The sequence below is a fragment of the Drosophila pseudoobscura genome, unplaced genomic scaffold (assembly GCF_009870125.1).
Source record: "Drosophila pseudoobscura strain MV-25-SWS-2005 unplaced genomic scaffold, UCI_Dpse_MV25 Unplacedtig00000861, whole genome shotgun sequence".
In the NCBI taxonomy this organism is placed as follows: Eukaryota; Metazoa; Arthropoda; class Insecta; order Diptera; family Drosophilidae; genus Drosophila; species Drosophila pseudoobscura.
Genome location: NW_022881738.1, coordinates 145,533 through 171,100, shown reverse-complemented (window position 1 = coordinate 171,100; position 25,568 = coordinate 145,533). Strand labels below are relative to the sequence as shown.

Genomic DNA, 25,568 nt, shown 5'->3' with positions numbered 1-25,568 from the left:
TAGCATCCACGCTCCAGGAAATGTGGCAGGATCGCACATCTTGGGCACTAGCACCAATATGGCACTCTACCCATAAAAAAGTGGAACCTTTGCAACTATATGGCACCTGCACTTATATAGAACCCTTCCCTATCCAGCACTGGCATGTATACTGAACCACCGCACCTATATAGCACCCACGCTCCAGGAAATGTGGCAGTATCGCACATCTTGGGCATAAGCACCAATATGGCAATATAGCCCCAAAAAAGTGGAACCTCCGCAACTATATGGCACCTGCACTTATATAGAACCCTTCCCCATCAAGCACTGGCATGTATACTGAACAGCCGCACCTATATAGCCCCCACGCTCCAGGAAATGTGGCAGGATCGCACATCTTGGGCACTAGCCCCAATATGGCACTCTAGCCCATAAAAAAGTGGAACCTCCGCAACTATATGGCTTCTGCACTTATATAGAACCCTTCCCTATCAAGCACTGGCATGTATACTGAACCACCGCACCTATATAGCCCCCACGCTCCAGGAAATGTGGCAAGATCGCACATCTTGGGCACTAGCAACAATACGGCACTCTAGCCTCAAAAAATTGAAATCTCCGCAACTATGTGGCACCTGCACTTATATATAACAATTCCCTATCCAGCACTGGTATGTATACTGAACCACCGTACCTATATAGCACCCACGCTCTAGGAAATGTGGCAGGATCGCATATTTTGGGCACTAGCAACAATATGGCACTCTAGCCTCAAAAAAGTGGAACTCCGCATTTATATGGCACCTGCACTTATATATAACCCTTCACTATCCAGCACTGACATGTATACTGAACCACCGCACCTATATAGCACCCACGCTCCAGGAAATGTGGCAAGATCGCACATCTTGGGCACTAGCAACAATACGGCACTCTAGCCTCAAAAAATTTAAATCTCCGCAACTATGTGGCACCTGCACTTATATATAACAATTCCCTATCCAGCACTGGTATGTATACTGAACCACCGTACCTATATAGCACCCACGCTCTAGAAAATGTGGCAGGATCGCATATTTTGGGCACTAGCAACAATATGGCACTCTAGCCTCAAAAAAGTGGAACTCCGCATTTATATGGCACCTGCACTTATATATAACCCTTCACTATACAGCACTGACATGTATACTGAACCACCGCACCTATATAGCACCAATATGGCACTCTAGCCCATAAAAAAGTGGAACCTCCGCAACTATATGGCACCTGCACTTATATAGAACCCTTCCCTATCCAGCACTGGCATGTATACTGAACCACCGCACCTATATAGCACCAATATGGCACTCTAGCCCATAAAAAAGTGGAACCTCCGCAACTATATGGCACCTGCACTTATATAGAACCCTTCCCTATCCAGCACTGGCATGTATACTGAACCACCGCACCTATATAGCACCCACGCTCCAGGAAATGTGGCAGGATCGCATATTTTGGGCATAAGCACCAATATGACAATATAGCCCTAAAAAAGTGGAACCTCCGCAACTATATGGCACCTGCACTTATATCTAACCCTTCACTATCCAGCACTGGCATGTATACTGAACCACCGCACCTATATAGCACCCACGCTCTAGGAAATTTGGCAGGATCGCATATTTTGGGCACTAGCACCAATATGGCACTCTAGCCCATAAAAAATCGAACCTCCGCAACTATATGGCACCTGTACTTATATAGAACCCTTCCCTATCCAGCACTGGCATGTATACTGAACCACCGCACCTACATAGCATCCACGCTCCAGGAAATGTGGCAAGATCGCACATCTTGGGCACTAGCAACAATATGGCACTCTAGCCTCAAAAAAGTGGAACTCCGCAACTATATGGCACCTGCACTTATATTGAACACCTCCCTATCCAGCACTGGCAGGTATACTTAACCACCGCACCTATATAGCACCCACGCTCCAGCAAATGTGGCAAGATCGCACATCTTGGGCACTAGCAACAATACGGCACTCTAGCCTCAAAAAAGTGGAACTCCGCATTTATATGGCACCTGCACTTATATATAACCCTTCACTATCCAGCACTGACATGTATACTGAACCACCGCACCTATATAGCACCCACGCTCCAGGAAATGTGGCAAGATCGCACATCTTGGGCACTAGCAACAATACGGCACTCTAGCCTCAAAAAAGTGGAACTCCGCAACTATATGGCACCTGCTTTTATATAGAACCTTTCCCTATCCAGCACTGGAATGTATACTGAACCACCGCACCTAAATAGCACCCACGCTCTAGGAAATGTGGCAGGATCGCATATTTTGGGCACTAGCAACAATACGGCACTCTAGCCTCAAATAAGTGGAACCTCCGCAACTATATGGCACCTGCACTTATATAGTACACCTCCCTATCCAGCACTGGCATGTATACTGAACCACCGCACCTATGTAACACCAATATGGCACTCTAGCCCATAAAAAAGTGGAACCTCCGCAACTATATGGCACCTGCACTTATATAGAACCCTTCCCTATCCAGCACTGGCATGTATACTGAACCACCGCACCTATATAGCCCCCACGCTCCAGGAAATGTGGCAGGATCGCATATTTTGGGCATAAGCACCAATATGACAATATAGCCCTAAAAAAGTGGAACCTCCGCAACTATATGGCACCTGCACTTATATCTAACCCTTCACTATCCAGCACTGGCATGTATACTGAACCACCGCACCTATATAGCACCCACGCTCTAGGAAATTTGGCAGGATCGCATATTTTGGGCACTAGCACCAATATGGCACTCTAGCCCATAAAAAATCGAACCTCCGCAACTATATGGCACCTGTACTTATATAGAACCCTTCCCTATCCAGCACTGGCATGTATACTGAACCACCGCACCTACATAGCATCCACGCTCCAGGAAATGTGGCAGGATCGCATATTTTGGGCATAAGCACCAATATGACAATAAAGCCCTAAAAAAGTGGAACCTCCGCAACTATATGGCACCTGCACTTATATCTAACCCTTCACTATCCAGCACTGGCATGTATACTGAACCACCGAACCTATATAGCACCCACGCTCTAGGAAATTTGGCAGGATCGCATATTTTGGGCATAAGCACCAATATGGCAATATAGCCCTAAAAAAGTGGAACCTCAGCAACTATATGGCACCTGCACTTATATAGAACCCTTCCCTATCCAGCACTGGCATGTATACTGAACCACCGCACCTATATAGCCCCCACGCTCCAGGAAATGTGGCAGGATCGCACATCTTGGGCACTAGCACCAATATGGCACTCTAGCCCATAAAAAAGTGGAACCTCCGCAACTATATGGCACCTGCACTTATATAGAACCCTTCCCTATCCAGCACTGGCATGTATACTGAACCACCGCACCTATATAGCATCCACGCTCCAGGAAATGTGGCAGGATCGCACATCTTGGGCACTAGCACCAATATGGCACTCTACCCATAAAAAAGTGAAACCTCCGCAACTATATGGCACCTGCACTTATATAGAACCCTTCCCTATCCAGCACTGGCATGTATACTGAACCACCGCACCTATATAGCACCCACGCTCCAGGAAATGTGGCAGTATCGCACATCTTGGGCATAAGCACCAATATGGCAATATAGCCCCAAAAAAGTGGAACCTCCGCAACCCTTCCCTATCCAGCACTGGCATGTATACTGAACCACCGCACCTACATAGCACCCACGCTCTAGGAAATTTGGCAGGATCGCATATTTTGGGCACTAGCACCAATATGGCACTCTAGCCCATAAAAAAGTGGAACCTCCGCAACTATATGGCACCTGCACTTATATAGAACCCTTCCCTATCCAGCACTGGCATGAATACTGAACCACCGCACCTACATAGCATCCACGCTCCAGGAAATGTGGCAGGATCGCATATTTTGGTCTTAAGCACCAATATGGCAATATAGCCCCAAAAAAGTGGAACTTCCGCAACTATATGGCACCTGCACTTATATAGAACCCTTCCCTATCCAGCACTGGCATGTAAACTGAACCACCGCACCCATATAGCATCCACGCTCCAGGAAATGTGGCAGGATCGCATATTTTGGGCATAAGCACCAATATGGCAATATAGCCCCAAAAAAGTGGAACCTCCGCAACTATATGGCATCTGCACTTATATAGAACCCTTCCCTATCCAGAACTGGCATGTATACTGAACCACCGCACCTATATAGCCCCCACGCTCCAGGAAATGTGGCAGGATCGCATATTTTGGGCATAAGCACCAATATGACAATAAAGCCCTAAAAAAGTGGAACCTCCGCAACTATATGGCACCTGCACATATATCTAACCCTTCACTATCCAGCACTAGCATGTATACTGAACCACCGAACCTATATAGCACCCACGCTCTAGGAAATGTGGCAGGATCGCATATTTTGGGCATAAGCACCAATATGGCAATATAGCCCTAAAAAAGTGGAACCTCCGCAACTATATGGCACCTGCACTTATATAGAACCCTTCCCTATCCAGCACTGGCATGTAAACTGAACCACCGCACCTATATAGCATCCACGCTCCAGGAAATGTGGCAGGATCGCATATTTCGGCCATAAGCACCAATATGGCAATATAGCCCCAAAAATGTGGAACCTCCGTAACTATATGGCATCTGCACTTATATAGAACCCTTCCCTATCCAGAACTGGCATGTATACTGATCCACCGCACCTATATAGCCCCCACGCTCCAGGAAATGTGGCAGGATCGCATATTTTGGGCATAAGCACCAATATGACAATAAAGCCCTAAAAAAGTGGAACCTCCGCAACTATATGGCACCTTCACATATATCTAACCCTTCACTATCCAGCACTAGCATGTATACTGAACCACCGAACCTATATAGCACCCACGCTCTAGGAAATGTGGCAGGATCGCATATTTTGGGCATAAGCACCAATATGGCAATATTGCCCTAAAAAAGTGGAACCTCCGCAACTATATGGCACCTGCACTTATATAGAACCCTTCCCTATCCAGCACTGGCATGTATACTGAACCACCGCACCTATATAGCATCCACGCTCCAGGAAACGTGGCAGGATCGCACATCTTGGGCACTAGCACCAATATGGCACTCTAGCCCATAAAAAAGTGGAACCTCCGCAACTATATGGCACCTGCACTTATATAGAACCCTTCACTATCCAGCACTGGCATGTATACTGAACCACCGCACCTATATAGCACCCACGCTCCAGGAAATGTGGCAGTATCTCACATCTTGGGCATAAGCACCAATATGGCAATATAGCCCCAAAAAAGTGGAACCTCCGCAACTATATGGCTTCTGCACTTATATAGAACCCTTCCCTATCCAGCACTGGCATGTATACTGAACCGCCGCACCTATTTAGCATCCACGCTCCAGGAAATGTGGCAGGATCGCATATTTTGGGCATAAGCACCAATATGGCAATATAGCCCCAAAAAAGTGGAACCTCCGCAACAATATGGCACCTGCACTTATATAGAACCCTTCCCTATCCAGCACTGGCATGTATACTGAACCACCGCACCTATATAGCATCCACGCTCCAGGAAATGTGGCAGGATCGCATATTTTGGGCATAAGCACCAATATGGCAATATAGCCCAAAAAAGGGGAACCTCCGCAACTATATGGCACCTGCACTTATATAGAACCCTTCCCTATCCAGCACTGGCACGTAAACTGAACCACCGCACCTATATAGCATCCACGCTCCAGGAAATGTGGCAGGATCGCATATTTTGGGCATAAGCACCAATATGGCAATATAGCCCCAAAAAAGTGGAACCTCCGCAACCCTTCCCTATCCAGCACTGGCATGTATACTGAACCACCGCACCTACATAGCACCCACGCTCTAGGAAATTTGGCAGGATCGCATATTTTGGGCACTAGCACCAATATGGCACTCTAGCCCATAAAAAAGTGGAACCTCCGCAACTATATGGCACCTGCACTTATATAGAACCCTTCCCTATCCAGCACTGGCATGAATACTGAACCACCGCACCTACATAGCATCCACGCTCCAGGAAATGTGGCAGGATCGCATATTTTGGTCTTAAGCACCAATATGGCAATATAGCCCCAAAAAAGTGGAACTTCCGCAACTATATGGCACCTGCACTTATATAGAACCCTTCCCTATCCAGCACTGGCATGTAAACTGAACCACCGCACCCATATAGCATCCACGCTCCAGGAAATGTGGCAGGATCGCATATTTTGGGCATAAGCACCAATATGGCAATATAGCCCCAAAAAAGTGGAACCTCCGCAACTATATGGCATCTGCACTTATATAGAACCCTTCCCTATCCAGAACTGGCATGTATACTGAACCACCGCACCTATATAGCCCCCACGCTCCAGGAAATGTGGCAGGATCGCATATTTTGGGCATAAGCACCAATATGACAATAAAGCCCTAAAAAAGTGGAACCTCCGCAACTATATGGCACCTGCACATATATCTAACCCTTCACTATCCAGCACTAGCATGTATACTGAACCACCGAACCTATATAGCACCCACGCTCTAGGAAATGTGGCAGGATCGCATATTTTGGGCATAAGCACCAATATGGCAATATAGCCCTAAAAAAGTGGAACCTCCGCAACTATATGGCACCTGCACTTATATAGAACCCTTCCCTATCCAGCACTGGCATGTAAACTGAACCACCGCACCTATATAGCATCCACGCTCCAGGAAATGTGGCAGGATCGCATATTTCGGCCATAAGCACCAATATGGCAATATAGCCCCAAAAATGTGGAACCTCCGTAACTATATGGCATCTGCACTTATATAGAACCCTTCCCTATCCAGAACTGGCATGTATACTGATCCACCGCACCTATATAGCCCCCACGCTCCAGGAAATGTGGCAGGATCGCATATTTTGGGCATAAGCACCAATATGACAATAAAGCCCTAAAAAAGTGGAACCTCCGCAACTATATGGCACCTTCACATATATCTAACCCTTCACTATCCAGCACTAGCATGTATACTGAACCACCGAACCTATATAGCACCCACGCTCTAGGAAATGTGGCAGGATCGCATATTTTGGGCATAAGCACCAATATGGCAATATTGCCCTAAAAAAGTGGAACCTCCGCAACTATATGGCACCTGCACTTATATAGAACCCTTCCCTATCCAGCACTGGCATGTATACTGAACCACCGCACCTATATAGCATCCACGCTCCAGGAAACGTGGCAGGATCGCACATCTTGGGCACTAGCACCAATATGGCACTCTAGCCCATAAAAAAGTGGAACCTCCTCAACTATATGGCACCTGCACTTATATAGAACCCTTCACTATCCAGCACTGGCATGTATACTGAACCACCGCACCTATATAGCACCCACGCTCCAGGAAATGTGGCAGTATCGCACATCTTGGGCATAAGCACCAATATGGCAATATAGCCCCAAAAAAGTGGAACCTCCGCAACTATATGGCTTCTGCACTTATATAGAACCCTTCCCTATCCAGCACTGGCATGTATACTGAACCGCCGCACCTATTTAGCATCCACGCTCCAGGAAATGTGGCAGGATCGCATATTTTGGGCATAAGCACCAATATGGCAATATAGCCCCAAAAAAGTGGAACCTCCGCAACAATATGGCACCTGCACTTATATAGAACCCTTCCCTATCCAGCACTGGCATGTATACTGAACCACCGCACCTATATAGCATCCACGCTCCAGGAAATGTGGCAGGATCGCATATTTTGGGCATAAGCACCAATATGGCAATATAGCCCAAAAAAGGGGAACCTCCGCAACTATATGGCACCTGCACTTATATAGAACCCTTCCCTATCCAGCACTGGCACGTAAACTGAACCACCGCACCTATATAGCATCCACGCTCCAGGAAATGTGGCAGGATCGCATATTTTGGGCATAAGCACCAATATGGCAATATAGCCCCAAAAAAGTGGAACCTCCGCAACTATATGGCACCTGCACTTATATAGAACCCTTCCCTATCCAGCACTGGCATGTATACTGAACCACCGCACCTATATAGCCCCCACGCTCCAGGAAATGTGGCAAGATCGCACATCTTGGGCACTAGCAACAATACGGCACTCTAGCCTCAAAAAAGTGGAACCTCCGCAACTATATGGCACCTGCACTTATATAGAACCCTTCCCTATCCAGCACTGGCATGTATACTGAACCACCACACCTATATAGCCCCCACGCTCCAGGAAATGTGGCAAGATCGCACATCTTGGGCACTAGCAACAATATGGCACTCTAGCCTCAAAAAAGTGGAACTCCGCATTTATATGGCACCTGCACTTATATGGAACCCTTCCCTATCCAGCACTGGCATGTATGTAAGATATTATTTAGAGTATTGTTTATTCGTATTATTATCGCGGTGGCCTGGTATGTGTGCTTACAAAAGTTCTTAATGTTACGGCTTATTTCTGCTGATTTTCTGCTGCTGCTTGAGTCGCGTCCGTATGCTGCTGTTCTCTCCTTTTCACTGCTTCGCTCTGTTCCTCTTCTTCTCTGTCCGCTGTTGATCTGCTGCTGTTACTCCTGCTGTTGCTACTGCTGTTGCTGCTGCTGTTACTGCTCATCAGCTGTTCCTCTGCTGCTGTTATTACTGCTGTTGCTGCTCCCCGCTGCCCCTTCAATAGGCCAGCTGGCCCACTCCTTCTTACACTCGGTCATCCTGATTAGTCATCAGTCCCTGATGACAATGCGTCCTCGTTTTCTACATAAAAGCTCCATAGTTTCATGTTATCATTGCTTGTGGTCGTGTTGCTTGGTCCTTCGACGTCTGCTGCCTTCCGAACATTATAGCGTCCGCCTCGTTTCACGTTGGTTATTTCGTATGGCCCTAAGAATTCGCTGGCCATCTTTCTTCCGGTTACAAATTGTGTTCTACGTATGGCTACGAGATCTCCGACCTTGTATCCGTATTCGCATTTCCGCTTTTTATCGAACTGTTCCTTGTATCTGTCCTGGGCCTGCTGAATATTTTCTTTTGCCTCTTGTCGCATCTTTTGCCTCTCGTCTTCAAAATTATCAACCATCTCTTTTTCTATTAGCTGAAGTATGTCGCTATCCGGTCCACAACGCATTTTTAACCCGATCATCAGCTCAAATGGACAACGCTGTTAATAGCCCTCTGAACTCGCGGTACGAACTTATACCATCTTCCAGGTTCCTCCGACGACAATTTGGAAATGATGCTGAGAATAGATCGGTTTACGCGTTCAATTTGTCCGTTTCCTCTTGGTACCCCTGTGGTGCTCCATATGTGTTCGATGTTCTTTTTCTTGACAAACTCCTCAAAGCTTGAAGATGTAAATGCTGCTCCACGATCGCTTACTATGCGTGCCGGATTACCAAATACATCAGACCACTCCCTTAACTTCTTGAGAACTTCGTCTGCTCCTGTTGTTTTTGTGGGATACATCCATACGAACTAACTAAAGCTATCAACCATTGCGAAGATGTACTTGTACTGCTTTGAAGTGGCATCCATAGGCCCAAGGTGATCCACGTGTATAGTATACAGCGGCTGTGATCCTTTGTCAATTTGATGCAGAAATCCCTCTTTTTTGCCAAGCTTTTTGTTGTAGATTATACATTTCATACAGTTTCCTATGATCTGAATTACTTTTCCTTCCAGATGTGGAATCCAATAGCTCTGCTGTACGGTGTGCATTGTTTTTTGAGCGGCAAAGTGTCCTGCGTTGTGAGCGTCGGTTATTATTTCTTTTTCTAATGACTTTGGTATTGCCAGCAAGTCCGTGCCTTGCACCACTTTGTATACGAGACCAGCTTTCAACTTAAAGTTGTCATATGGTTTACTTTTCAAAATTTCGGAAACTGCTTTGATCATCGTATCCTCCTGCTGGGCTTTCTTAATTCTTGCTGTGACTTCCGAAGATACCATCATGACATCAATTGGGTACCTACTCAGGCAATCCACATGCTTCAGCCGTTCTCCTGGTCTGTGTTCCACTTCAAAGTCGTAGTCCTGCAAGTACAGGACCCATTGGGCTACCTCCCGCGGAACGTCCTTCTTGCTTAACGTTTGCTTGAAAGCGGCGCAATCCGTTACGAGCTTAAAGTTGGTTCCAAGTATGTACTGACGAAATTTTTTGCACGCTAGGAAAATTGCTTTGGCTTCCTGTATATAGCTATGCTGTCGTGCTTCAGACTCCGAGGTTTTCTTACTCCAGAATAAGATCGGATGCAATTGTCCTTCGTGCCATTGTAACAACGCCGCTGCAAACCCGTCCTTTGACGCATCAGTGTGTATCTCGGTTTTTGCATTCCTGCGATAAAGTTTCAAGACCGGCTCTTTCACCAATGCTTCCTTTAATGTAGCGAACGCCTGCTGCTCCTCCAGACTTATTTTAAATGGGACATCTTTTCGCAGCAGATTGGTCAGTGGTTTAACGATTAGCGAATAGTTTCTTATGAATTTACGGAAAAACCCAGTTAATCCTAAAAACGACTGCACAGCCTTTATGTTTTTCGGCATCGGGAACTTGCTGACGGCTTTGGTTTTCTCCAATCCAGGCTTGATTTCACCTCCTCCAACTTGGTGGCCCAAAAATGTAATGGTCGACTGCAGAAATCGGCACTTCTTCCACTTCATCTTCAGCCCGTATTCAGCTGCAGCATCAAAAACCTTCTTCAGCTTTCCCAGGCATTCGTCGGCGGTTTCAGCGTGTATAACGATATCGTCCATGTACAGGTCAAGAATGTTTTCATTTATAAGGTTTTGAAATACAAAACTTATAAAACGGATGAAAACTGCTGGCGAATTGCAAAAACCGAAAGGCGCACGGTTGAACTCAAAGAGGCCTTCCTTCGTTATAAACGCCGTATATTTTTTGCTGCTTTCTTCCACAGGAACGTGGAAAAATCCATTTTCTAAGTCCATGATGGTGAACACCTTAGCATTTTCCAGTTTTTCCAGCACCTCTTCAACGATTGGAACGGGAAAGCAATCTTTCAAGACCATCTTGTTCAACTGACGATAGTCCACGCAGACCCGGCTGCTCCCATCCTTTTTCTTGACAATTACAGTCCGACTGGCGAAATTTGATGATGAGCGTCGTATTATCCCAGCGTTGGCCCATTCATCGATCTGCTGCTTGACAACGTCGGCTTCGCTGATGGCCACTCGACTTGGCGAATGTCGAAACGGCGCTATTTTCTCGTCTGGTACGATCTTCAGCATGATGGGGCACACTGCAGTCTGCTTCTTTTCAGTAAAGTCCTGAATCATTGATTGGACGGCATCTCTGAACTGCGACGGAATGTTTATGTCAGTATTTTCTTCGACCACGTTGTAAATACTTATCTGTTTGATGTCCTCAGTTTCCTCCCCCGGCAGGGGAGAAAACTTATATCCTCCTTGCGTTGATGTCATCGTGAACTTGGATATAAAGTCGTGTCCAAGCAACAATTCGCATCCGACGGCATGATCGGCCACCACAAGGAATTTGTGTGCCAGTCGCATTCCGTCGATCTCCACTTCTGCCGTAAACTGCCCAGCGGAGCGTGTGATGTTGTTTCCAAGTCCCCTCAAAGTTGACGAACTGGCTTGCAGATGGATACCACTCATTTTGCCGAACACTGACATCTTTAATAGGGAAACATCTGCACCGGTGTCTATGAGACCCTTGACTTGCACGTCGTTAATTTTAAGAGACTTCAGGCGTTTTTCCTCGTATGCAACGTTTACGGCAGCAGCACTCGGGCAATCCTTAGACATGTGTCCAGTCTGATTGCAGCGGAAACACTTTAATGCAGCTCGGCAATCATTGCGTAGATGCTCCAGGGATCCACAATTGTAGCAGTGTTGCTTCCTTTCATATTTAGTAAAATTGGACTTCTTTCCGAACGGCTGTGAGTCTTTTTGTTTCGGGGCAAAACCCCCATCAACCGCGAGCATTCTTTCGTAGATTTCGTACTTCTCTCGCAGCTGCTTGTATGAGCTGCATCCATACAAGGTGTACTTATAATCCGTTTCTAAATTCAGTCCGTCGACAATGTAGCGAATCACCGACTCCGTGTCTGTTGTCCCACGTGCAGCAATGCGTTTCATCTGTAGTATATATTCGTGAAAACTTTCGCCGGCAATCTTCACTCGCATAGACAATTGATTGTGAATTTGCGCACTGCATAAACGCTCACACTCAAACTCCTGTAGAAGTTGATGACGCAATTGGCCGTACTCATACACTGCTGTGGACTCGAGAAAAAGAGCGGCTGTACCTGTCATTTTTGCTCGGGCTTGCACGTATTTTTGTTTGTCATTTAGTCCGTATGCTTCAGCGTTTAGCTCGAAGTTAATAAACCACTGCTGTACCGACATATTTTCTCCGTTGAATTCTGGAATAATTTTGGCAAAATTTTCCACTACCAGCTTTGCATCATTTTTCTTGTCAATTTCATCTGCATTTATTTTCATCGAGAGCAGTTGAACCAGCTGTTGGAGCGTCTGTGTGTTTTCTTCTAGGAGTGTTGACCTCATCGCTTCCTCGTTCGCGTTTTGCTGGCGATTGATCCTGTTTTCTTCTGATCCACTTGGGTCTTCGTTTTTCTGCATATTCCCGGCTGGTGGTCCACTTGTATTTTCCATTATAATTTTACTGCGCAATACTCTTGTGGGCAGCCGGCTTGAAACAACCCCTTTTTCTCGGTTCTTCTTTTCACCCACTCGCTGTCTCGCTTCCTCTGCTTGCGGCTTCTGAGAGTCAAATGCGCAGTTTTTTTGCACCGAATTTTTTCTTTTAAGTCTCGCTTAGTCTGCTGCCGGCTTCTGAGACATGAGACACACAATTTTTGATTTTTTTCCACTTTACACAGGCAGTACGCGACCGGTTGAGCCCCCAAATGTAAGATATTATTTAGAGTATTGTTTATTCGTATTATTATCGCGGTGGCCTGGTATGTGTGCTTACAAAAGTTCTTAATGTTACGGCTTATTTCTGCTGCTGCTTGAGTCGCGTCCGTATGCTGCTGTTCTCTCCTTTTCACTGCTTCGCTCTGTTCCTCTTCTTCTCTGTCCGCTGTTGATCTGCTGCTGTTACTACTGCTGTTGCTACTGCTGTTGCTGCTGCTGTTACTGCTCATCAGCTGTTCCTCTGCTGCTGTTATTACTGCTGTTGCTGCTCCCCGCTGCCCCTTCAATAGGCCAGCTGGCCCACTCCTTCTTACATGTATACTGAACCACCGTACCTATATAGCACCCACGCTCCAGGAAATGTGGCAAGATCGCACATCTTGGGCACTAGCAACAATACGGCACTCTAGCCTCAAAAAAGTGGAACCTCCGCAACTATATCGCACATGCACCTGTATAGAACACCTCCCTATCCAGCACTGGCATGTATACTGAACCACCGCACCTATATAGCACCCACGCTCCAGGAAATGTGGCAAGATCGCACATCTTGGGCACTAGCAACAATACGGCAATCTAGCCTCAAAAAAGTGGAACTCCGCAACTATATGGCACCTGCACTTATATAGAATCCTTCCCTATCCAGCACTGGCATGTATACTGAACCACCGTACCTATATAGCACCCACGCTCCAGGAAATGTGGCAAGATCGCACATCTTGGGCACTAGCAACAATACGGCACTCTAGCCTCAAAAAAGTGGAACTCCGCAACTATATGGCACCTGCACTTATATAGAACACCTCCCTATCCAGCACTGGCATGTATACTGAACCACTGCACCTATATAGCACGCACGCACCAGAAAATGTGGCAAGATCGCACATCTTGGGCACTAGCAACAATACGGCACTCTAGCCTCAAAAAAGTGGAACTCCGCAACTATATGGCACCTGCACTTATATAGAACACCTCCCTATCCAGCACTGGCATGTATACTGAACCACCGTACCTATATAGCACCCACGCTCTAGGAAATGTGGCAGGATCGCATATTTTGGGCACTAGCAACAATATGGCACTCTAGCCTCAAAAAAGTGGAACTCCGCATTTATATGGCACCTGCACTTATATATAACCCTTCACTATCCATCACTGACATGTATACTGAACCACCGCACCTATATAGCACCCACGCTCCAGGAAATGTGGCAAGATCGCACATCTTGGGCACTAGCAACAATACGGCACTCTAGCCTCAAAAAATTGAAATCTCCGCAACTATGTGGCACCTGCACTTATATATAACAATTCCCTATCCAGCACTGGTATGTATACTGAACCACCGTACCTATATAGCACCCACGCTCTAGGAAATGTGGCAGGATCGCATATTTTGGGCACAAGCAACAATATGGCACTCTAGCCTCAAAAAAGTGGAACTCCGCATTTATATGGCACCTGCACTTATATATAACCCTTCACTATCCAGCACTGACATGTATACTGAACCACCGCACCTATATAGCACCCACGCTCCAGGAAATGTGGCAAGATCGCACATCTTGGGCACTAGCAACAATACGGCACTCTAGCCTCAAAAAAGTGGAACTCCGCAACTATATGGCACCTGCACTTATATAGAACACCTCCCTATCCAGCACTGGCATGTATACTGAACCACCGCACCTATATAGCACCCACGCTCCAGGAAATGTGGCAAGATCGCACATCTTGGGCACTAGCAACAATACGGCACTCTAGCCTCAAATAAGTGGAACCTCCGCAACTATATGGCACCTGCACTTATATAGAACACCTCCCTATCCAGCACTGGCATGTATACTGAACCACCGCACCTATATAGCACCCATGCTCTAGGAAATGTGGCAGGATCGCATATTTTGGGCACTAGCAACAATACGGCACTCTAGCCTCAAATAAGTGGAACCTCCGCAACTATATGGCACCTGCACTTATATAGAACACCTCCCTATCCAGCACTGGCATGTATACTGAACCACCGCACCTATATAGCACCAATATGGCACTCTAGCCCATAAAAAAGTGGAACCTCCGCAACTATATGGCACCTGCACTTATATAGAACCCTTCCCTATCCAGCACTGGCATGTATACTGAACCACCGCACCTATATAGCACCCACGCTCCAGGAAATGTGGCAGGATCGCATATTTTGGGCATAAGCACCAATATGACAATATAGCCCTAAAAAAGTGGAACCTCCGCAACTATATGGCACCTGCACTTATATCTAACCCTTCACTATCCAGCACTGGCATGTATACTGAACCACCGCACCTATATAGCACCCACGCTCTAGGAAATTTGGCAGGATCGCATATTTTGGGCACTAGCACCAATATGGCACTCTAGCCCATAAAAAATCGAACCTCCGCAACTATATGGCACCTGTACTTATATGGAACCCTTCCCTATCCAGCACTGGCATGTATACTGAACCACCGCACCTACATAGCATCCACGCTCCAGGAAATGTGGCAGGATCGCATATTTTGGGCATAAGCACCAATATGGCAATATAGCCCCAAAAAAGTGGAACCTCCGCAACTATATGGCATCTGCACTTATATAGAACCTTTCCCTATCCAGCACTGGCATGTATACTGAACCACCGCACCTATATAGCATCCACGCTCCAGGAAATGTGTCAGGATCGCATATTTTGGGCATAAGCACCAATATGACAATAAAGCCTTAAAAAAGTGGAACCTCCGCAACTATATGGCACCTGCACTTATATCTAACCCTTCACTATCCAGCACTGGCATGTATACTGAACCACCGAACCTATATAGCACCCACGCTCTAGGAAATTTGGCAGGATCGCATATTTTGGGCATAAGCACCAATATGGCAATATAGCCCTAAAAAAGTGGAACCTCCGCAACTATATGGCACCTGCACTTATATCTAACCCTTCACTATCCAGCACTGGCATGTGTACTGAGCCACCGCACCTATATAGCACCCACGCTCTAGGAAATTTGGCAGGATCGCATATTTTGGGCACTAGCACCAATATGGCACTCTAGCCCATAAAAAATCGAACCTCCGCAACTATATGGCACCTGTACTTATATAGAACCCTTCCCTATCCAGCACTGGCATGTATACTGAACCACCGCACCTATATAGCCCCCACGCTCCAGGAAATGTGGCAGGATCGCACATCTTGGGCACTAGCACCAATATGGCACTCTAGCCCATAAAAAAATGGAACCTCCGCAACTATATGGCACCTGCACTTATATAGAACCCTTCCCTATCCAGCACTGGCATGTATACTGAACCACCGCACCTATATAGCATCCACGCTCCAGGAAATGTGGCAGGATCGCACATCTTGGGCACTAGCACCAATATGGCACTCTTCCCATAAAAAAGTGGAACCTTTGCAACTATATGGCACCTGCACTTATATAGAACCCTTCCCTATCCAGCACTGGCATGTATACTGAACCACCGCACCTATATAGCACCCACGCTCCAGGAAATGTGGCAGTATCGCACATCTTGGGCATAAGCACCAATATGGCAATATAGCCCCAAAAAAGTGGAACCTCCGCAACTATATGGCACCTGCACTTATATAGAACCCTTCCCTATCAAGCACTGGCATGTATACTGAACCACCGCACCTATATAGCCCCCACGCTCCAGGAAATGTGGCAAGATCGCACATCTTGGGCACTAGCAACAATACAGCACTCTAGCCTCAAAAAATTGAAATCTCCGCAACTATGTGGCACCTGCACTTATATATAACAATTCCCTATCCAGCACTGGTATGTATACTGAACCACCGTACCTATATAGCACCCACGCTCTAGGAAATGTGGCAGGATCGCATATTTTGGGCACTAGCAACAATATGGCACTCTAGCCTCAAAAAAGTGGAACTCCGCATTTATATGGCACCTGCACTTATATATAACCCTTCACTATCCAGCACTGACATGTATACTGAACCACCGCACCTATATAGCACCCACGCTCCAGGAAATGTGGCAAGATCGCACATCTTGGGCACTAGCAACAATACGGCACTCTAGCCTCAAAAAATTGAAATCTCCGCAACTATGTGGCACCTGCACTTATATATAACAATTCCCTATCCAGCACTGGTATGTATACTGAACCACCGTACCTATATAGCACCCACGCTCTAGAAAATGTGGCAGGATCGCATATTTTGGGCACTAGCAACAATATGGCACTCTAGCCTCAAAAAAGTGGAACTCCGCATTTATATGGCACCTGCACTTATATATAACCCTTCACTATACAGCACTGACATGTATACTGAACCACCGCACCTATATAGCACCAATATGGCACTCTAGCCTCAAAAAAGTGGAACCTCCGCAACTATATGGCACCTGCACTTATATAGAACCCTTCCCTATCCAGCACTGGCATGTATACTGAACCACCGCACCTATATAGCACCCACGCTCCAGGAAATGTGGCAGGATCGCATATTTTGGGCATAAGCACCAATATGACAATATAGCCCTAAAAAAGTGGAACCTCCGCAACTATATGGCACCTGCACTTATATCTAACCCTTCACTATCCAGCACTGGCATGTATACTGAACCACCGCACCTATATAGCACCCACGCTCTAGGAAATTTGGCAGGATCGCATATTTTGGGCACTAGCACCAATATGGCACTCTAGCCCATAAAAAATCGAACCTCCGCAACTATATGGCACCTGTACTTATATAGAACCCTTCCCTATCCAGCACTGGCATGTATACTGAACCACCGCACCTACATAGCATCCACGCTCCAGGAAATGTGGCAAGATCGCACATCTTGGGCACTAGCAACAATATGGCACTCTAGCCTCAAAAAAGTGGAACTCCGCAACTATATGGCACCTGCACTTATATTGAACACCTCCCTATCCAGCACTGGCAGGTATACTTATCCACCGCACCTATATAGCACCCACGCTCCAGAAAATGTGGCAAGATCGCACATCTTGGGCACTAGCAACAATACGGCACTCTAGCCTCAAAAAAGTGGAACTCCGCAACTATATGGCACCTGCACTTATATAGAACACCTCCCTATCCAGCACTGGCATGTATACTGAACCACCGCACCTATATAGCACCCACGCTCCAGAAAATGTGGCAAGATCGCACATCTTGGGCACTAGCAACAATACGGCACTCTAGCTTCAAAAATGTGGAACCTCCGCAACTATATGGCACCTGCACTTATATAGAACCTTTCCCTATCCAGCACTGGCATGTATACTGAACCACCGTACCTATATAGCACCCACGCTCTAGGAAATGTGGCAGGATCGCATATTTTGGGCACTAGCAACAATATGGCACTCTAGCCTCAAAAAAGTGGAACTCCGCATTTATATGGCACCTGCACTTATATATAACCCTTCACTATCCAGCACTGACATGTATACTGAACCACCGCACCTATATAGCACCCACGCTCCAGGAAATGTGGCAAGATCGCACATCTTGGGCACTAGCAACAATACGGCACTCTAGCCTCAAAAAAGTGGAACTCCGCAACTATATGGCACCTGCTTTTATATAGAACCTTTCCCTATCCAGCACTGGAATGTATACTGAACCACCGCACCTATATAGCACCCACGCTCTAGGAAATGTGGCAGGATCGCATATTTTGGGCACTAGCAACAATACGGCACTCTAGCCTCAAATAAGTGGAACCTCCGCAACTATATGGCACCTGCACTTATATAGAATACCTCCCTATCCAGCACTGGCATGTATACTGAACCACCGCACCTATATAACACCAATATGGCACTCTAGCCCATAAAAAAGTGGAACCTCCGCAACTATATGGCACCTGCACTTATATAGAACCCTTCCCTCTCCAGCACTGGCATGTATACTGAACCACCGCACCTATATAGCCCCCACGCTCCAGGAAATGTGGCAGGATCGCATATTTTGGGCATAAGCACCAATATGACAATATAGCCCTAAAAAAGTGGAACCTCCGCAACTATATGGCACCTGCACTTATATCTAACCCTTCACTATCCAGCACTGGCATGTATACTGAACCACCGCACCTATATAGCACCCACGCTCTAGGAAATTTGGCAGGATCGCATATTTTGGGCACTAGCACCAATATGGCACTCTAGCCCATAAAAAATCGAACCTCCGCAACTATATGGCACCTGTACTTATATAGAACCCTTCCCTATCCAGCACTGGCATGTATACTGAACCACCGCACCTACATAGCATCCACGCTCCAGGAAATGTGGCAGGATCGCATATTTTGGGCATAAGCACCAATATGACAATAAAGCCCTAAAAAAGTGGAACCTCCGCAACTATATGGCACCTGCACTTATATCTAACCCTTCACTATCCAGCACTGGCATGTATACTGAACCACCGAACCTATATAGCACCCACGCTCTAGGAAATTTGGCAGGATCGCATATTTTGGGCATAAGCACCAATATGGCAATATAGCCCTAAAAAAGTGGAACCTCAGCAACTATATGGCACCTGCACTTATATAGAACCCTTCCCTATCCAGCACTGGCATGTATACTGAACCACCGCACCTATATAGCCCCCACGCTCCAGGAAATGTGGCAGGATCGCACATCTTGGGCACTAGCACCAATATGGCACTCTAGCCCATAAAAAAGTGGAACCTCCGCAACTATATGGCACCTGCACTTATATAGAACCCTTCCCTATCCAGCACTGGCATGTATACTGAACCACCGCACCTATATAGCATCCACGCTCCAGGAAATGTGGCAGGATCGCACATCTTGGGCACTAGCACCAATATGGCACTCTACCCATAAAAAAGTGGAACCTCCGCAACTATATGGCACCTGCACTTATATAGAACCCTTCCCTATCCAGCACTGGCATGTATACTGAACCACCGCACCTATATAGCACCCACGCTCCAGGAAATGTGGCAGTATCGCACATCTTGGGCATAAGCACCAATATGGCAATATAGCCCCAAAAAAGTGGAACCTCCGCAACCATTCCCTATCCAGCACTGGCATGTATACTGAACCACCGCACCTACATAGCACCCACGCTCTAGGAAATTTGGCAGGATCGCATATTTTGGGCACTAGCACCAATATGGCACTCTAGCCCATAAAAAAGTGGAACCTCCGCAACTATATGGCACCTGCACTTATATAGAACCCTTCCCTATCCAGCACTGTCATGTATACTGAACCACCGCACCTACATAGCATCCACGCTCCAGGAAATGTGGCAGGATCGCATATTTTGGTCATAAGCACCAATATGGCAATATAGCCCCAAAAAAGTGGAACTTCCGCAACTATATGGCACCTGCACTTATATAGAACCCTTCCCTATCCAGCACTGGCATGTAAACTGAACCACCGCACCCATATAGCATCCACGCTCCAGGAAATGTGGCAGGATCGCATATTTTGGGCATAAGCACCAATATGGCAATATAGCCCCAAAAAAGTGGAACCTCCGCAACTATATGGCATCTGCACTTATATAGAACCCTTCCCTATCCAGAACTGGCATGTATACTGAACCACCGCACCTATATAGCCCTCACGCTCCAGGAAATGTGGCAGGATCGCATATTTTGGGCATAAGCACCAATATGACAATAAAGCCCTAAAAAAGTGGAACCTCCGCAACTATATGGCACCTGCACATATATCTAACCCTTCACTATCCAGCACTAGCATGTATACTGAACCACCGAACCTATATAGCACCCACGCTCTAGGAAATGTGGCAGGATCGCATATTTTGGGCATAAGCACCAATATGGCAATATAGCCCTAAAAAAATGGAACCTCCGCAACTATATGGCACCTGCACTTATATAGAACCCTTCCCTATCCAGCACTGGCATGTAAGCTGAACCACCGCACCTATATAGCATCCACGCTCCAGGAAATGTGGCAGGATCGCATATTTCGGGCATAAGCACCAATATGGCAATATAGCCCCAAAAAAGTGGAACCTCCGTAACTATATGGCATCTGCACTTATATAGAACCCTTCCCTATCCAGAACTGGCATGTATACTGAACCACCGCACCTATATAGCCCCCACGCTCCAGGAAATGTGGCAGGATCGCATATTTTGGGCATAAGCACCAATATGACAATAAAGCCCTAAAAAAGTGGAACCTCCGCAACTATATGGCACCTTCACATATATCTAACCCTTCACTATCCAGCACTAGCATGTATACTGAACCACCGAACCTATATAGCACCCACGCTCTAGGAAATGTGGCAGGATCGCATATTTTGGGCATAAGCACCAATATGGCAATATTGCCCTAAAAAAGTGGAACCTCCGCAACTATATGGCACCTGCACTTATATAGAACCCTTCCCTATCCAGCACTGGCATGTATACTGAACCACCGCACCTATATAGCATCCACGCTCCAGGAAACGTGGCAGGATCGCACATCTTGGGCACTAGCACCAATATGGCACTCTAGCCCATAAAAAAGTGGAACCTCCGCAACTATATGGCACCTGCACTTATATAGAACCCTTCACTATCCAGCACTGGCATGTATACTGATTCACCGCACCTATATAGCACCCACGCTCCAGGAAATGTGGCAGTATCGCACATCTTGGGCATAAGCACCAATATGGCAATATAGCCCCAAAAAAGTGGAACCTCCGCAACTATATGGCTTCTGCACTTATATAGAACCCTTCCCTATCCAGCACTGGCATGTATACTGAACCGCCGCGCCTATTTAGCATCCACGCTCCAGGAAATGTGACAGGATCGCATATTTTGGGCATAAGCACCAATATGGCAATATAGCCCCAAAAAAGTGGAACCTCCGCAACAATATGGCACCTGCACTTATATAGAACCCTTCCCTATCCAGCACGGGCATGTATACTGAACCACCGCACCTATATAGCATCCACGCTCCAGGAAATGTGGCAGGACCGCATATTTTGGGCATAAGCACCAATATGGCAATATAGCCCCAAAAAAGTGGAACCTCCGCAACTATATGGCACCTGCACTTATATAGAACCCTTCCCTATCCAGCACTGGCATGCATACTGAACCACCGCACCTATATAGCCCCCACGCTCCAGGAAATGTGGCAGGATCGCACATCTTGGGCACTAGCACCAATATGGCACTCTAGCCCATAAAAAAGTGGAACCTCCGCAACTATATGGCACCTGCACTTATATAGAACCCTTCCCTATCCAGCACTGGCATGTATACTGAACCAAAGCACCTATATAGCATCCACGCTCCAGGAAATGTGGCAGGATCGCATATTTTGGGCATAAGCACCAATATGGCAATATAGCCCCAGAAAAGTGGAACCTCCGCAGCTATATGGCACCTGCACTTATATAGAACCCTTCCCTATCCAGCACTGGCATGTATACTGAACCACCGCACCTATATAGCATCCACGCTTCAGGAAATGTGGCAGGATCGCATATTTTGGGCATAAGCACCAATATGCCAATATAGCCCAAAAAATGTGGAACCGCCGCAACTATATGGCACCTGCACTTATATAGAACCCTTCCCTATCCAGCACTGGCATGTATACTGAACCACCGCACCTATATAGCACCCACGCTCCAGGAAATGTGGCAGGATCGCACATCCTGAGCATAAGCACCAATATGGCAATATAGCCCCAAAAAAGTGGAACCTCCGCAACTATATGGCACCTGCACTTATATCAAACCCTTCACTATGTAGCAAGGTAATAATTATTGAGGCATTCAACTAGTATTTAAAATAGCATACAGCGCGCATTGGTATTTACCGCATCATCGATACACTCGGCGGGAAATACCAATAGTGAGATATCGGATAAGAAACATCGATAAGAGAGTAAGTTCACTTTGTAAATGGCGATTGTGAGAGACGGACGCGCAGCTAATAAAAAAGAGTTACATTAAATCGCCGGGCTTGTGTTTTTATACCTATACAGTTCACTCACGCACCGATATTGGTCACTACAATTCCCGGGTTAGACGGCCTACAATTTCAGAAGTGGGATACGATCAATCGCCGCCAGTGAAAAATAGCGAAAATTTTTCTTTTCTCGTCCGTCGAAGACGCCATCGCTGAAAAACAACATGTCTGACTTGGTCGGCACGGAGGAGTTCTCGGCCGCCCAGCTGCGCGAATGGCTGGAGTCCCTCAATCTACCAAAAGGTGGAAGCAAAGCTGCCATGGCAGCGAGACTTAACGAAATACCAGTAGAGCTGCGGGGACAGGGACCACCGGCAGCCGAAACATGCGAGAACGAGAGGGAAGATGAGGCAGCCGCAGATCAAGACTCGACGAAGAGCGAACGCAAAGAGAAGAACGAAAAAGCACCGCAAGCGCCTGGGCACAACAACAACCACGGCGAATATCGAGCAGAGGTTGAAATGTTAAAACTGCAAATCGAGCTGCTGAAGCTGCAGAGCGAGAGGGAGAAGGAAGGGAGAGGAGAGAACACAACACCAGCCGCCAACAATGACGCTGGCGTCATGTTGCTAAATGCCGCCAAAGACATGTTGCCAACATATCATGGCAACATTTCTGGAAACAACGATGACGTCACAACTTGGATCGCGCAGTTTAAGGCCGTCGCAAAAGTGAAAAAACTGAAGGATGAGAAGCTACTAATGCTGCTAATGTCGAAGCTTAAGGACAAAGCATTGGTGTGGCTGCATTCGAGTGCGGAGCACATGTCGCTGCCAATCGATCAATTGTTGAACGTCATGGAAGACACTTTCCATCCCAAGGAAAGTCCCGTTCATGGGCACGTGGCGAGGAGTTCTCGATGTACTTCAACGCCAAAGTGTCGCTGGCATCCCGCATAGTCATTGACGACGAGGAGTTTATTGACGGAGTCATCGAAGGTATCCCAGATGTAGGCCTGCGTAGGCAAGCCCACATGCAGTGCTTTGGCGCTCCATATCAACTACTCAAGGCGTTCGAGAAGATCATGCTGCCAAAGAAGTACGGTTCAACTGAAGGGGCAAACACTGGAGCCTCGCCAACACCCATTCGCTGCTACAACTGCAACTCTTTGGGCCACGTGGCAGGGGAGTGCCGCAAGCCCAAGCGCGAAAGAGGAGCGTGCTACGGATGCGGCAGCATGAGTCACCAGGTGTCACACTGTGACGAAAAGAAGTACAAGGTACATAACGATTATATATACAAATTTAATATATACATTAGCAATTACAATAACAAATGCTTGTCCTTAGATTGCCTCATCGACTCAGGGAGCCCAATAAGTTTTATGAAGTTATCGTGTCTAGAGCACCAGTCGGAAAATAACCTAAATAAAGTGGAAGAGCGCTCACGATTAAGTTCGAACGAAATCAAAGAAGATGATTTAAGTTTATATAAGTTTAACAAAGACAAGAAAAACAGAGAAATTGAATTTATTTTGAATAAATATGCGGATTACGCTTATGTTGGACTAAATAATAGCAAACTTAACATCTTTGGTAAAATACCCAGTTTTGTAATTATTAACAAAAATCGAATCAACTTTGAATTACTAGTAGTGGCAGACGAGTCGATGGGCTATGAGGCTGTGTTAGGTAGGGATTTTATGAATTTATGCAAATTTAAAATTGTAAGTGACATTTGCAAGGAGAAGTAGAGTGAGACAAAAAACGAGTGTGAAATAAAAAATGAGTGTTTAGGAGAAAATGAGCGTTTAGAAGAAAATGAGTGTTTAGGAGAAAATGAGTGTTTAGAAAAAAATGAGTGGAAAATAGAGAATGAGTGTTTAGGAGAATATGAATGTGAAGTAAAAGATGAGGGTGATAAAGAGAATAAGCATGAAGTAGAAAGTGGAGGCAAGGTAGAAAATGAGTGTTCTGCAATGGTTGAGTGTCTGGAAGACAGCGATACCTGCGAGAGCGTAAAAACCAATTTCAACGAACTACCAAGCCAGTATCCAGACAAAGAAAACGACTGGGAGTTGAAAGTAGGGACAGATTGTAGCCAAGAACTCGCAGGACGACTTAAATACATGTTTAGGACAGCGTATGTAAACGCAGAAAGACCAAACTTACCACAAACCAAGTGGGAAATGAAGTTGAATTTCGAACACGAAAAACCGTTTCATTGCCCCCCTAGAAGACTGTCGTATAGCGAAAAAGCCCAAGTACAGAAAATGATAGACGATTACACAAAAGGTTACATCAGAACCAGTGAGTCAGAATACGTTTCGCCTATAGTACTGGTAAAAAAGAATTCGGGAGAGTTGAGACTGTGCGTCGATTATCGCACACTTAATAAAGGAATGATAAAGGACAATTACCCAACACCTCTTATAGACGACCTACTAGATAAACTGTCAGGGAAAAGACTTTTCACCAAGTTAGACCTGAAGAATGGATACTTCCACGTATTTATGCATAAAGATTCAGCTAAATACACATCGTTCACGACCCCCATGGGACAATACGAATGGTTGAGGATGCCGTTCG

At 46.3% G+C, this 25,568-nt stretch overlaps 1 protein-coding gene across 1 annotated transcript; it reads left to right on the top strand.

The window, feature by feature from the left end:
• The first annotated feature begins 23,799 nt into the window (after positions 1 to 23,799).
• On the top strand, positions 23,800 to 25,270 carry LOC117185563 (uncharacterized). Its single transcript, XM_033385695.1, has 2 exons — positions 23,800 to 24,259; positions 24,330 to 25,270. Exons 1-2 carry the CDS (start codon positions 23,900 to 23,902, stop codon positions 24,357 to 24,359), a joined length of 390 nt encoding a protein of 129 aa, XP_033241586.1. The 5' UTR covers positions 23,800 to 23,899; the 3' UTR covers positions 24,360 to 25,270.
• The last annotated feature ends 298 nt before the right edge of the window (positions 25,271 to 25,568 follow it).